Source organism: Panicum virgatum, chromosome 7N (assembly GCF_016808335.1).
Source record: "Panicum virgatum strain AP13 chromosome 7N, P.virgatum_v5, whole genome shotgun sequence".
Classification (NCBI taxonomy): domain Eukaryota; kingdom Viridiplantae; phylum Streptophyta; class Magnoliopsida; order Poales; family Poaceae; genus Panicum; species Panicum virgatum.
The window spans coordinates 28,522,580-28,536,372 of NC_053151.1; the positions used below are offsets into that span (position 1 = coordinate 28,522,580).

Here is a 13,793-nt window from a genome sequence, read left to right on the forward strand (position 1 = left end):
GCGCGCACTGAGCCGGCCGAGACGCGTGGCCGGGCTTGCACGACGCCACTGGACGAGGCGCCTCGTGCTGCCACGCCGCGGCACGGTGCGCGCTAGTGCTCTCCCCCCCGTCGCCCTCAGCCATCATGAGGTCGGTTGATGGTGGCTTCACCTACACCGTCTACACGCTCGACGCCGCTATTTAAGCAGCGGTCTGGCGGCCATGTCCAAGCCATCAGCCACCTTAGGCATCACAGAAGCAAGCACGACACGTAGTACGGGTTCCGTAATCATCGGAGTGTGTGAGCGAGGTGACGAGGATGAGGGGTCTGCTTGTGCTGGCGCTCCTGCTCGCCGCCGCGGCGTGCCTCGCCGAGGGCGCGGGCGAGTGCGGGGCGACGCCGCCGGACAGGATGGCGCTGAGGCTGGCGCCGTGCGCGTCGGCGGCGCAGAACCCGAACGCGGCGCCGTCGAGCGGGTGCTGCAGCGCGGTGCGCGCCATCGGGAAGCAGAGCCCCCAGTGCCTCTGCGCCGTCATGCTGTCCAACACCGCCAAGAGCTCCGGGATCAAGCCCGAGGTCGCCATCACCATCCCCAAGCGATGCAACCTCGCCGACCGCCCCGTCGGCTACAAGTGCGGAGGTAATTAAGCAAGCGGGGTTCTTCTTTAATTTTTTTCAAAGAATCTTCAGCTGTATGCCTGTATCATCATCAGAATTGTGCACTGACCAAATGTATCTGCCTGTGATTCTTCTTTAATTCTTTTCAGCTTACACTCTGCCATGAGCAGAAAGGACTGCAAGGCTGGTGCGTGGCATGTTCAAGTTCAAGTATCACCGAACCACAAGCACGAAGTCGTGCGCGTGTGTCTCTCTGTGTTACCAATAAACGACAATTGCGAGTACCATCCATGTGGAACTCTAGTATGTTTGAGTCTGTCACTAGAGGCGTACTACTCATTTGGTCATGTTCAGGGTCATGAGATGTAGTCCTGCATTGTCGAAATAAAACTAAGAGTCTCTCTCCTTTTCTTTTATAAGTTTGATTTCGAGAGAGATGCTGTGCATGATTCATATCCACCTTTTGTTTAGCTAAACAAACATGATGCTTGACCAACTAAACAAATGATCAGCCTATAATATTAAACCACGAAGAGAAAAATAAGCAGAGAAAGCAATATCTATCTTCAAGCAATATAAAACCAACTAAACAAATATAAAGCACAGTGACCTAGTACTCGAGGAATAATAATGCTCCCAGCTATATCGAATGGCCTCTTTTAGTTAATTGCATTTATGTTCCTCAGATAATCCTTGCTGTTATAAGAATAAATTTCTGCTTCTGTTTTATAATGTTTGGCTGGTATTTATAGAAGCTAAATAAAGTTATTTATGAAACTGAAACATTCTCAACCGTATTGGATGGAACAATTATTTTTTGTCCTATGAGCACAATTTTATTCTATTAAACATTACTCAAATATTATGTTGTTTATGTATATAGAGTGGGCAAATGTTGTCAAACGGAAGGTGTATAACTTCAAATGCAGATATTAGCAGGCAGATGAAGGATTCATATTTTGTGCAAGCGTTTTTTAATTTCTAGGCAAGTTTTGTCAAAGCGTTGGTCGGGCTCGTCCTAGAGCTCCCAGCTAACATGCCTGATGCCTCCATCTCCTGGTTGTTGTTTGCTGGAACAGTCCTCAAAACAGTGACGGAACTAGCCTGATAGACAAGCACATGGACTAGTCCAATTTATTCTCAAATTTTCAGTCGAAGCTTAACTTCGTCCCTAATCATTCAAAAGTATCAATTTAATCCTTCATCCTACATGGCATGAAAGTTTAATATTTCTATAAACTTGATCGTTATAAAAGTTTCATCTTAACTAAACTAAAATAATATATAGTTTTTAAGGAAGGGAGTTGATCCGAATCTATTTATTATACACATACAGAAGCTTCTGTTGTGAAAAAAATTCATGCAGACACAAGTTAATGTTTTGTTGTGTTATCTTTAAGTATGTGCGAACTAATACATATTACTGCTAAAAAATAGGAACACTTGGATGTTGATATGGTATGCTAGCATGACAAGACACGTGAAAAGGACTAAATTGAGGTGCATGAAAAGACTGAGGACCGAAATAGACATATTGGAAGTTTAGGGATGAAGTTGACCCTCGACTAAAAGTTCGGAGATGAAACTGGCTATTTTGTCAAACAAAAACCCGCTTTCCTTTTAGTTTCGCATTGATCTTCTATAGAGATTTGATCAAGTTTTAAACAAATTATATACTATGCAATGGGTTTTCTTTTTGTTGAGGGGGGCCATCCGGCCATGCAGTTCCGCCACTGCCTCAAAATAAGCACTGAGTGCAAAACTTAATTTGAGTAAGCATTAATATATTATGATGTATGGCACCGCCACGCGCACCCGTCTTCTTCGACGCCATCGATTGTGGTGCTTCGAGCACCAGCAGAACCCTGCTGGGACAACCCAGATTGGGGCATTGTTGCATTGATCCACAATGCTAGCTGCTTCAGCGCCGGGGGATCTCTTGGAAAACAACAGGCAGGCAGAGGCAGGGCAGGGTCAAGGTGGGTGTTGCCATCCTCTTTCAGGGCTTCACCTCACCAAAAATGCTTGTTGCTCCAACAATAATGGCCCGGAAGTCGAAAATAAAATGACGGCGCACGAGCAAATCAACCACGGTGCAACCTTGCTGTCAAAACAAAAACTGTTACCATTGATGCGCGCGCATTCCATGAACCCAAAAGGGGAGAGTGCTCGGCCTTGCTGCCCGACGCCTGCAACCTCGCATTACAGCGACGGGCCTGAGCTTGTGCGACCCTACTGGACGACGCGCACGGGCTCGCCAAGTGTCCCCTAGTGTTCGTCCCATTTGGGCCTCCCGCCATCATTTCAGATTTCATGCCATGCTCGGCCGTCGATCGGCTTTCTCTGTATAAATCAGCAGTTCACCAAGCCACATTTCTAGATTGAGAGAGAACTACTCCTAGCTAGCTAGACAGGCGTAGAGACGGGAACGACGGCTACGATGAGGTCCCTCTTCCTCCCGATCGCTCTGGTCCTGCTGGCCGGCGCCGCCGCGGGGCGCGGACGGCGAGTGCGGGGCGGCGCGGCCAGACCACCTGGCGCTGAAGCTGGCGCCGTGCGCGCCGGCGGTGGAGGACCCGGGGTCCGCGCCGTCGGCCGGCTGCTGCGGCGCGGTGCGCGACGTCGGGCGGCGGCACAGCCCCGGGTGCCTCTGCGCGCTGCTGCTGTCCGACACCGCGAGGCACTCCGGGGTTGACCTGGACGCCGCCATCACCATCCCCAAGCGCTGCGACCTCGCGACCCGCGCCCCGTAGGCTACAAGTGCGGCGGTACGTAGCCTCGCAACAGGTGGATCGATCGCCTTCTCATTGTTTTGCTCAGGTGATCATCGATCGGTTCTAGCTCGTGTCCCTTTTTTGCAGAGTACACACTGCCCGGCCTGCACGAGTGATGCCGCCACTGACGCTGCTGGTGTTCTACGGCTTACGAATAAATGACACTAGCAAAAAAAGAAATGTGCCAAGGATTATCACTTTATGCATGTGTAGTATTATGGTGAAAATTTGGTAATGGCTTGCTTGGAACTCTGTCAGAAGGTGTTTGTGAAAGTTATAAAGTATGTGCGAACGATATTTCAGAATAATATATTTTTCAAGTTGATGCATAAACCTCTCATCTCGCACGCTCGGTTTCCGGCGGTTCCCAAATGGCCAAATGTATTCAGCTTAGTCAAATACATCTTAGCCTCTTAAGCTCTAGGGTAAATGGCTCGTTCATAGCATGTGCATCGCGCGTGAGGTTCGTGGTGGCCAGATTAATGCTACAAATACAGGTTTCTGGCGAGTTACTTAAGCAATTTATAATGTCTAGTTTATTATTTGATTTTCTATATCATAACAAAATAATTATTAAGTAAATTGTTTATTATATTTTAAAACAAATGTAATGATGTCCGCAGTGAGCATCTGCGTTCGCAGTACTACTTTTGAAAAAAAAATCTAGTATCTTTGAAAGACTTTTTTTTCGAAACATAAAGATACATGACCAAGGTTTTTTTATCCGACCGATTCCACCAAACCGCCGGCCACCGGTTCCGGTTAACCGGACCGGTTGGACCGGTTACCGGTAAAAACTGGTTAAACTCAAATTTGAATTCAAAACCCGCAGTTATACCGGCTTCGAACGGCTAACCGGCCGGTTAGACCGGTTTACCGGTCCGCTTTGACCGGTTACCGGTCGGTTTGAGTGGTAACCGGTCGGTTTGAACGGTAACCGACCAAATTCAAAAAAAATTTCTTTTTTAGTTTAAATTCAAATGCCCGCAAAGTATACTAAATGAATGTTTGTATAATATGTTTTAGTCTAAATGAACCCTCCAACTCTCTTTTGTACTACTTTTACATTGTATTTGTATATTTTTGTATGCATGTTTTTTTGTTTAACTTCAAATGCTCGCAAAGTATACTAAATGAATGAATATTTAAAAAAATTTGACATCATTAGATTCGTCGCAACTTGAAGTATTTTTAAGAATTTTTTGGAATTTTTCCATGTTTTGAAATTCAAATTTAAAATTTGAATTTGGATCGGTTCCGGCCGGTTTTTTTAACCCTGTAACATGACTAGAAATATCAAATATGAGTTTGGTGTTCGAGAGAGTTCCCCACTTCGCCTCCGTACTCATGGCACAGCGACGGGCAACTTGTCAGTGCTCCCACCTCACGTTGCCACTCCTGGGCTTCCCAGATAGCAGACTCTGGGCCCATAAACGGCGCGGCCCAAACGCATTTCAGCCGTCCATCGCTTCTCCTATCTTGTCCTGCCCCGGCGGCTGTGCAGCTGTGTGCCCGCCTCGTCTTCGTCCTGCTCCTTCCACTCCCACCCCGAGTCCCAGCCATCCGCCCGTCCATGGCGGCAACGGCCCTGCCCCTCCCCAGCCCCTCGGCGGGGGCGCTCACGGCCAGGCAGCGCCGCCACCACCGGTCGCCGCAGCCGCAGCTCCAGCTCCAGCGCGGCTCCCTCCTCGCCTGCCGGGCCCTCCGGCCGCCCCTGCCGCGCCGGCGGCTCGCGGTCTCCGCCGTGCAAGAGACGAAGGAGGGCGAGGCCAAGACGGCCGAGGAGATCACCGAGAAGTACGGGCTCGAGTTCGGCCTCTGGAAAGTAAGCAGGAGACCGAGACGCCGAGGCGGCCAACAAATCAATTTCATTCCCCGAACCCGAAGCACCACCCGTGAGCTGAACGAATTGGGGCGCGTCCTTGCTGCTGCAGGTGTTCAGCTCCAAGGAGGAGGAGGGAGGCGAGGGGAAGAAGAAGAAGTCGCGGACGGACCAGGCCAAGGAGCTCCTGGCTAAGTACGGCGGCGCGTACCTGGCCACCTCCATCTCGCTCTCGCTCGTCTCCTTCGCCCTCTGCTACCTCCTCATAAGCGCCGGCGTCGACGTGCAGGACCTGCTCGCCAAGGTGAGAGCCACCCGCCCAGCCGCCGAGACGGTTCCCTCAGTCGAGCTAGCTGCTCGGTTCGAGCGCTGGCTGTGCCTGTGTTCTTGGCTACGAGTTACCGACGGCTCTCTTCTGTCCCGTGCGCACGCTCAGGTCGGCATCGCGACGGGCGAGACCGGAGGGAAGGTGGGGACCTTCGCGCTGGCCTACGCCGCGCACAAGGCCGCGTCGCCGATCAGGTTCCCGCCCACGGTGGCCCTGACGCCGGTGGTCGCCAGCTGGATTGGCAAGATCAGGAAGGGCGGCGGCGACTGATGAGGCGCCACCGGTGAAGTAAAACGGGCCACTTCGTTTCGATGTACACTTTTGTTCCTACTTCCTAATGAATCATGTAGTATATATGCACATAACTAAATTTAAATATAATCTTAGGTGTTCTAGCAACAGGTGCCGGTGAATCTGGTGCTGCTTCTGCTCTGTACAACTTGTTAAAAATGGTAATGATTTTCAACTAGCGGTACCGAAGTAATGAATGCTGACTGGGGAGTTTCAAATACGGAAGCTGACAGTGCAGCTGCTTGAGGGTTCAGCAATGTCTTAACAGTTTTCAGCATGGAATTTGCAAAAGATGCTAGACATAGGATAGTAAGTTATGAATTAGTACTCTCTACACATCTAGCCAGCCTAAACAGAGTATCCGTATGTACAAAAGACTGGCGCCATCCGAAGTTGGAGAGCGGCACCAGCATGACCAGCGCTTCAGTTTATACGACTGAGCGGAGCATTGTCGTGCATCCATGCCGCTGAGCGCTGATACCCTGTACATGTTACCAAACCCACCACCTCCAGTTCACAACAAAAGGCCAATCTCAGCTTGTGCATCTCGACGGCTGCAAACCTGCCTTCCGCCCTGAGGAAGTGCGTGACAAGTGATAGGGAACCACCAGACTCCCAAGGAGTCCCCAAAAAGATCATTTGCCATCCAAAATGATCTCAGTTTGTTCCAAAATATCCAGCGCGCTATTATCTTCTTGTTTACCCATGGTTAGGGCCCCCAGCTGTAGGTTCACCAATTGCAGCTGGCTGCTGGTCGAGTGTCCCTGGGCCTGGGGTGCTCACCTCTTCAGATAAGAAATCGTTGGGGTCTATCTGGTCCAACTGCATTTCTGCTGCTTACCATGTTAAAGTTTATATCAGGAACTCCAGGTGCTTAGTAAGTTTAAGTAGATGACATATAAACAAGACCTCATGAAACATTCCAAAAGGGATACGTGCTGTTCTCCACATATCAGTTATGCTAACATCAGCATCTGTAAGCAGCCAGTAGTCGGCATCAGTCTGCAAAAGGCTTAGTAGGATTATGAGTCACTTAGTCTTCCATGTGCTTTCATCTTATCGGGCAGAGAAGAAACAGCGCATACAGGCAAACTAAATGTATTTTCACAAAGTGAAAATAATGCAAAATACAGGGATAAAAGGAAATTAAGATGCAATTCAAGAGTATGCATTTAATGTTAGAACTGGACTCCAGAACTATATTTTTTATATATATACAGGCATAAGGTTAGAATTTATTTTTTTGATGAAACCATAAGGTATAGAAATTAGCTGATATTATTATAGAACGCCTCACCTTGTATAGAAATTTAAATGAAAAAGGTAAAGTACATACAGTTTCAGTCTTAACTTACATTAACATCTGAAGCATCAATCTTCCTCAACACTCCTTCAGAAGGATGTGGAGCATTTAGATCTGGAGTTTTATGGATCTGCTGAGCATTAACCTCAACCTCCTTGCTACGGCTTCGTCCAGCTCTTTTTGTTCTGGGGCCTTTCACAGAGGAGGCACGTTTTGCCAAATGTGTCTGACTTGCCAGTGTTGCAGTGTCATCCAGCTTTTCCTCCGATTTCATCTCAAAGTTACTAATAACACAGTAAGGATGTGTGTCAGACAATTTTCTTTTAAGGCGTAGGCTACAAGAGAAGATTCAAACATTACCTAACCAAGTAGAGATCAATTGGGCCCGTTGTACTCCGTATAATTATTCTATATCTCCTTTGAAAGCTCTCACCAGTCATCTTATGAAACAAAAATTGAGCAAAGTCACGAAATAGTTAATAATAACTAAACATAGAATGTTGTATACGGACTGGTCATTGTTTCACTGGCTCCTTACCACATCAGGATTGGGTACTTCCACAGAAGACCCATGAGGTGCTTTTATTGCAATTAGTGTTTGGTTCTGCAGATTGACATAGGCTATATGAGCTCAATAGTCCAGATAGTCACGGTTGGTGTTAAGTACAGTCTGAATAGTAGTAACTAGTTACATTGGTGTTAAATCTAGTATGAGAAGTCAGAAATAGGATGAACTTTCGGGAAACAACAATATGGAATTTTCCTTGAAATTTAAGCAAACCTGAAAGCAGGGCAATCCCTTGATGTCATCTTCGGTAAGAAATAGCCACCTAAACATGAATAATAAACATGATTGAAGAGTAAAGCAACATGCAAAACACAAAGACAACTAATTACCTCTGCCTGCTTTCATCTTCAGTTAACGCCTTCAGTTCCTTGTGCATTTTACTGCAAAGGAGAATCAACTTTTAGAAGGTATTACTATTCTCATTTGAAATAGCAGCATAGAAAACTGAAGTCGATAGTTTTGCAACCTCCAGCAGGTCCAAACCTTATATGTTCATCTAATGCTTGCTCCTGGAGATTAAGATTTTCAACTTCATTCTGCAAGAAAGTTACGCCAAGTGTTACTTAGACATGATCCTAACATGACTAAGCACAGATAGATTTGACCATGAGTTTGATAATATGGACACGATTGCATGAAATTGAAAGATGAACACACAGAAATAAGTACCTTCAGAATTGAAAGATCATTATCCAAATTAGTTCCTGATTCACCCAAACCCCTAAAAGTTCATGGTATTAGCGTGTTGCACCATAATTACAAGCATAAAAGTGTAAGTAGAGGAGGAGGACAATACTTACTTCCAACAGATTATGTTCTTCAACTTCTTTTCTATCAAACCAATTCCCTCGAGGACATTTGTAATGTCATAAATGCGCCTTTTTTGAACCTGACTTTCCATAAATCACCCAGAAGCTTGCATCAAGATTCAAGAGGGATGATTAGCAACACCAGCTTAGAAGAGGAGAAGTTTCATACATCTAACTTATCTGCAGTGCTGTTCAAATCTAGAATTCCATCTTGAGCCTGCTTGAGCAGATTGATGAACTTTCTGGTCAATAGTGCTGAACAAACATCACATAAATAGCTTTCAGTAAAATTGATATGAAGCAAAAGACAATATAGAATACTGATATGAAACAAGACAATAACCAGAGTAACATATCTAATAAGCACCAAAATGGGGGATTATAGCAGTAACTTATTCATATGCGGATACTGAAATCACCTAATGAACTGTCATAGCGGCAAGGACCAGCCGGAGTAGGTGGATTGCCAGGTGGAGCTGATGCAACAGAAAGGCATGCATTTAGCTATTAGACAGAAAAAACAAAGACAAATGAAACAAATTATGCTGATCAGCTGATGTAATCAATGTTAGAACAACAAATTTGAACTTACCAGCATTTGATATAGGTGTCTGAGGTACAGGTTTGCTGCATTTAGCCTTTGACTTGTATGTCCTTGCAGATTTTCCAGATACTGGGGCCCTAAGTGGACTGCCAACTCCTCCAATGAAGCCAGGACTGGTCATAACCAATTCGAGTGACTCAGCAGTATTACTTTCTCCATAGGGTGCTTTTCTTTTTAGCTGCACACAAAATGAGGAAATGTATTAGTAATAACTGACACTGGATATAGTCATAAGCGGTAACCAGCAAGACTTGCTAAAACCTGACAAAACTTCAAGAAATAGATAAATGCACGATGAACATATGTCAGATGCCATTTAGGACTACAAATATATCCTGGTTCTCAACCATAAGGCCAGTCATAAGAAATTGAATACCAGAGATCACAATACAGCTTTATCTCATGAAATTGACAATACAGTCCCAAAGATTTCAAAGAAACCTTGTGAAAGATAGCCATTCCTCACACAGTTATGGGCCATAACTGTGTGAGGAATAGATGCTTAGATTAGGGACCCAATGGTATTAACATACGACTCCACTTCTCAGAATTCAAACTACACATAAACACTAGCACAAGTATATTTGTGGAGCTTCAACCTAAAAAGTTCTGCTAACTATCCACAAGAGGCATGTTTCGGCACAAATTTGGTACCATAGGTAACCCAAAAAGCACAGTGCTCCAAGGTGATCCATGACGGCTCCAGTCTATTTTACAGAACAAAACTGGTATCTCTAGAAACCAAATTTTTTTATGACAAGGGCAAGTTTCCGCTTGTGGATATAATACAGCGTAATAGGCATGATGCACAAAAGGATATCATAACAGAAGAGACTGCATTGCGACTTTTCTTCCTGCTTGCAATTGTGCGAAACAACAGCAAACATACATCTAAACTGACACGGAACAACAGTAATCTGCAGTGGCACTACAGGCACCAATACCTGCCCCTTAAAGGCAGTATGCTGCAACTTTCATGCGACCATTCAGGATTAAGGAACATTTCCTGTAGCATTGGCCATAAAAAACCCACAACATACCATCCCAATCCTCAATCTCACAGCCGAACGGCAAACCACACTACAATACCCGCAGCAGCCTCCAACCAGCCAACAGTGTTTTCCTCTCACACCACTCCAACAACAGCCTCCAGCCACTAGCTAGCCAACAGTGTTTTTCTCACACCATTCCAGCAGCAGCCTCCAGCATCAGCACAGCGAACAGGGCCGTGTCTCCCCTTTGCTTTCAATGCCAGAAGACGGCCGACAGGCGTCGTGCTTCCCATGAGCGGAAGCTTCACGGCCTCAGTATTTTCAACTTCCCACATATTATTGGTCTAACTAACAGGCAGACAATTTCAATCATACATTAGAAAAGTAATTCCGAAAGGGGGATGCAATTGTCGCAGAATTTCGCCAAAGGACAGAGCTTGGACCTCCCACAAAACCCCCACAGATTCCGCACCAAACCCCCGAAAAAACAGCAAGAATTCATGAAACAAAAGCTGCTCGGCACGCTCGAATCGGCGGCTAACCGGTGTCCCGACGACGATCCCCTCCTCGAAGCCCCCGTGGCCGCCAGCCAGGGGCGCTGCCGCAGCCGCAGCCGCAGCCGACGACGGCCGGGGGAAGCGGTGGTAGTCGCCGAGCGCGTCCGCGAAGGGCGGGCCCGCCGGCGGGAGAGCCGCGCACCGCTGCAGCGACTGCACGATCTGCTGCGCGGCCGCCGCCCGGGCGCCCCCCGACATTTTTTTGACAGCCAAACGGGGGGAGTTTCCCCACCTGATTTTCATATTTCATTCATTTGACTCATGAGTCACATTGTACAGCAGAAATGGGGTATCGGGGGTTGAAATCTGTTACAGTTTGTTACATGGGGAAAACAGGTTACACCAGGACTCGATTACTCCAGCGTCCGCCCTAGGCAGGCGCGCATCTTCGTTGCAGTTGCGCAAGAGTCGTTGTAGGCAAGGCTCGGCGCCGTCGACATGGCCTGCGGCATGGGGGCGAGCGGCGGCGGCACGTAGTGTAGGTACGACGGCGGCGCGATTGCCTTCCGCGGAGAGGCCCCGGGTCCCGATCGTCCCGCCGGCGATCGCCGCGGAGCTTCCGCCTGAGGTAGGGTTCCGACGGCGGAGGCGGGGTGGGGGCGGCGAGGTGGCGGTGGGGGGCGAAGGGGTTAAGCTCGAGGAGAGGAGAAAACGAGGGAAATTAGCAGGATCGTTTGCGTGCGTTGGCTTCGGAGGGAAAGCCGGGCCGCGGGGGGGGGGGGGGGGGGGGGGGGGGGGTTAGCGGCTAGTTTATTTTTCTGAGGGGTTTGGTGCAAAAGTCGTGGGGAAGTGGTGGTGGTGGCCTGGCCCTGGTGGGCTCTCAGGATTCCTTCCCCATCTTTTGCTTGGCGGCTGACATCCCTGGAGGGTGGAGGAGGCTGTAGAACTTGCCAGTTTTCAGTGTGTACACTACAGTTAATAAATCTAGGATTATTACTGGGCTAGTCTTGCTTTAGCATCCAAAAACAGGATCAATCTTGCCAAACTGTTAAGGGAGAAATCGAGTAATTACGATTAGATTTTTTTTCCAAAAAAGACTAATTAACCTAGGTAACATTTTTGGAGCAAAACGTTGAGTGAATTTCCACAATCAACTAGTACGGGTTTTGTTTAGGCTGGCTCCAACGGTGCCCCCCATCCCTCCCCCCACCCCATATCAGGGGAGCTATAGGGGCAAATCCGATCCAACAGTTCCCCTTATAGCTCCCCCTATATACGGGGGGAGTTGAAACTCCCCCCACATATAGGGTGAGTTCCAACTCCCCCTATATCTCTAATTACACCGTTTCTTTATGATATTAATCCCGTTTGAGCCCCGTAACATGATGATAATGTGTATTATGACAGTACAAATACTGTATAATTTTTTTAAATTAAAAAATGTTAAATAAATAGTTAGTTAATGAGTGATAGTATATAGGGGGAATAGATATGGGGGAATGGTTGGAGAGAAGGAGTTATAGGGGGAGGAATCTTTTGGAGGGAGGTAGTAAAATATAGTAAATAATACGTTTGGGGGGAGTTGGATGGAGGGAATGGTTGGAGATAGGCTTAGAAAGATATTGTCGCTGCGGAAAATGGGCGACTACAAAACTACTCGATTACTCGTTTGTGTGCGCTTGATTGGATATGGTCTAGCACGTAAGGACTCGAGGATTTAGACTGGTTCAGGCCGAAGGTGCCCTACGTCCAGTATGGAGGGTGGTGTTCTCGCTCTATTACTCTCGAGACCGGGTGCTCAAAGTTCAGAGGGGAGCTTACAAAGTGGTCAAGCAGTGTCGAACCCGTGAGAGTCCAACCCTTTCCTACATGGGGGGCTTTTCCTTTTATGGTTCAAGGTGGGGCCCCCATTACAGATATCTAGCGCTATGTCTTGGCACCGTCGGGGTGTGAATCGTCCTTGTCAATCGTCGGGGCCCACTCGATCGGTCGGGAGTGGGCAGGCTCGATCTTTGGCGATCTCCTGGGCAAGGGGTGATCCTGGCGATCTTCTCGGGCAACGCGTTTCCTCGGTGTTGTCCCATCCTGGCTCAGTCGGGGCGACGAGATCGCTCAGGTGGTCGCCTCCGGTCTTGTCCGCCTGAGCCTACGTCCCTTGTCCGCGGGGCCATCTTACGTAGCTCTTATCACCGGATGGCGCGCCCGGTGAGGGGTGTCTTATCGAGGACTAGCCGGGGGCGTCCGGTCACGCTCGCTGATGTAATGAGATGGTGCGCAGAGGCAACCATCATTACAGCGGGGAGGAGGCAGCGTCTGTGGACGCCTCCTTCCGTTGTGTCGCGGGGCCAGCGCGAGCGGTGCTGTCCCCTTGTCAGGGAGTGCAGCTGCCTAAGCCCTCGCCGCAAGATAAGGGAAGCTGGCGTCCCGGGGCCTGCACGAGTCTTGTCTTGGCCGGCACGCCTGTCAGGAGGTGCGGCGTTCTTGGAGCGCACGTCCTGGGTCGCCGGCATGGCTCTGACCCGGGGCGCAAGGTCAGGGGGCTGCCACGTGTCCCAGGAGGTCGGACCCCCGGGCTCGTTCACTTAGCGGCGAAGGCTGCTCCCCGCGCCGGTTTAGCGGGCCGTCCCGTTCTAGGCCCAGTAAGTTTTCTGGGCCTCCCTTTACACGAGTCGTGCCCGTCAGGGATCCCAGGTTTACTCCCCCATTAGAGGCTCCCGAGCGGCTCTATGATTTTGATATTCGTGGAGCCACTGGATTCAGTCTTGATGACCCCTGACTTGGGCATCCCATCCAACTGCCCGCGCCCTTAGCTTTCGGCGCTTGCCAGTAATGGCGTGACGGGGTCAGGCCCATCTTGATGGCCGGCTAAAGGGCCATGGAATCTCGAGGCCGGTCATCACATCTTACCGCTGGACTACGGACGCCTCGTTTTCCCTCGCTCCGGACTGCCTCCCATTGGTGGGTCGTGCGGCGATTGTGCCCCGAGTGGCGCGGCGGTTGCTGGGCGCGCTGGCGCCGTCCTGTCGGCATTCAAGAGGGGGGTTCGATTAGGCAAGGGCCTTTGGTGTGCCCCGTTTCAGCTGGCCTACTGACTGCTGGGGCCGTTAGTGCCCATGTTTGCTTATAAATAGGGGTATTGTGGCTAGATAGTTCCACACAAGTAAAACGGATCATGGAAATCCCTTTGGTAGTTCTCTTCCTCGCAC

General features: G+C 48.7%; 3 protein-coding genes and 1 pseudogene across 8 annotated transcripts; 3 read left to right on the forward strand and 1 right to left on the reverse strand.

Moving 5' to 3' along the window:
- Positions 1-211: 211 nt before the first annotated feature.
- LOC120683594 (non-specific lipid-transfer protein 4-like) lies at positions 212-1,018 on the forward strand. Its single transcript, XM_039965683.1, has 2 exons — positions 212-621; positions 749-1,018. Exons 1-2 carry the CDS (start codon positions 300-302, stop codon positions 763-765), a joined length of 339 nt encoding a protein of 112 aa, XP_039821617.1. The 5' UTR covers positions 212-299; the 3' UTR covers positions 766-1,018.
- Positions 1,019-2,950: 1,932 nt separating this feature from the next.
- Positions 2,951-3,489, forward strand: LOC120681099 (annotated as a pseudogene).
- Positions 3,490-4,842: 1,353 nt separating this feature from the next.
- LOC120682234 lies at positions 4,843-9,399 on the forward strand. Of its 3 annotated transcripts, none has more exons than XM_039964057.1 (4): positions 4,843-5,198; positions 5,308-5,499; positions 5,632-5,836; positions 9,156-9,399. In XM_039964057.1, the coding sequence occupies exons 1-3, from the start codon at positions 4,947-4,949 to the stop codon at positions 5,791-5,793; spliced, it is 606 nt and encodes a 201-aa protein (XP_039819991.1). In that variant the 5' UTR covers positions 4,843-4,946; the 3' UTR covers positions 5,794-5,836; positions 9,156-9,399. The 3 variants fall into 3 exon arrangements, with proteins under 3 accessions (XP_039819991.1, XP_039819990.1, XP_039819989.1); XM_039964056.1 differs by lacking the exon at positions 9,156-9,399 and adding an exon at positions 5,911-6,067; XM_039964055.1 differs by lacking the exon at positions 9,156-9,399 and having other exon boundaries at positions 5,632-6,034.
- LOC120682233 (transcription factor E2FA-like) lies at positions 6,033-10,919 on the reverse strand. 4 transcript variants are annotated; one of them, XM_039964053.1, is made up of 14 exons: positions 10,633-10,919; positions 9,087-9,276; positions 8,914-8,970; positions 8,664-8,749; positions 8,486-8,574; positions 8,355-8,406; positions 8,169-8,221; positions 8,015-8,065; positions 7,899-7,947; positions 7,656-7,721; positions 7,478-7,557; positions 7,170-7,401; positions 6,750-6,816; positions 6,033-6,644 (listed from the first exon to the last, which is right to left on the reverse strand). In XM_039964053.1, exons 1-14 carry the CDS (start codon positions 10,888-10,890, stop codon positions 6,514-6,516), a joined length of 1,461 nt encoding a protein of 486 aa, XP_039819987.1. In that variant the 5' UTR covers positions 10,891-10,919; the 3' UTR covers positions 6,033-6,513. The 4 variants fall into 4 exon arrangements, with proteins under 4 accessions (XP_039819987.1, XP_039819986.1, XP_039819985.1 ...); XM_039964052.1 differs by having other exon boundaries at positions 6,033-6,647; XM_039964051.1 differs by having other exon boundaries at positions 6,033-6,650.
- Positions 10,920-13,793: the final 2,874 nt, after the last annotated feature.

Excerpts from the sequence above, each read along its gene's own strand:
- LOC120683594 (XM_039965683.1), top strand. The coding sequence starts at position 300 with ATGAGGGGTCTGCTTGTGCTGGCGCTCCTGCTCGCCGCCGCGGCGTGC.
- LOC120682234 (XM_039964057.1), top strand. The coding sequence starts at position 4,947 with ATGGCGGCAACGGCCCTGCCCCTCCCCAGCCCCTCGGCGGGGGCGCTC. Across the intron at positions 5,199-5,307 it reads TCGAGTTCGGCCTCTGGAAA|GTGTTCAGCTCCAAGGAGGA; the intron begins GTAAGCAGGAGA and ends TTGCTGCTGCAG. Across the intron at positions 5,500-5,631 it reads TGCAGGACCTGCTCGCCAAG|GTCGGCATCGCGACGGGCGA; the intron begins GTGAGAGCCACC and ends GCGCACGCTCAG.
- LOC120682233 (XM_039964051.1), bottom strand. The coding sequence starts at position 10,890 with ATGAAAATCAGGTGGGGAAACTCCCCCCGTTTGGCTGTCAAAAAAATG. Across the intron at positions 7,948-8,014 it reads GAAGATGAAAGCAGGCAGAG|GTGGCTATTTCTTACCGAAG; the intron begins GTAATTAGTTGT and ends ATTCATGTTTAG. Across the intron at positions 7,402-7,477 it reads ATTGATCTCTACTTGGTTAG|TAACTTTGAGATGAAATCGG; the intron begins GTAATGTTTGAA and ends CTGTGTTATTAG.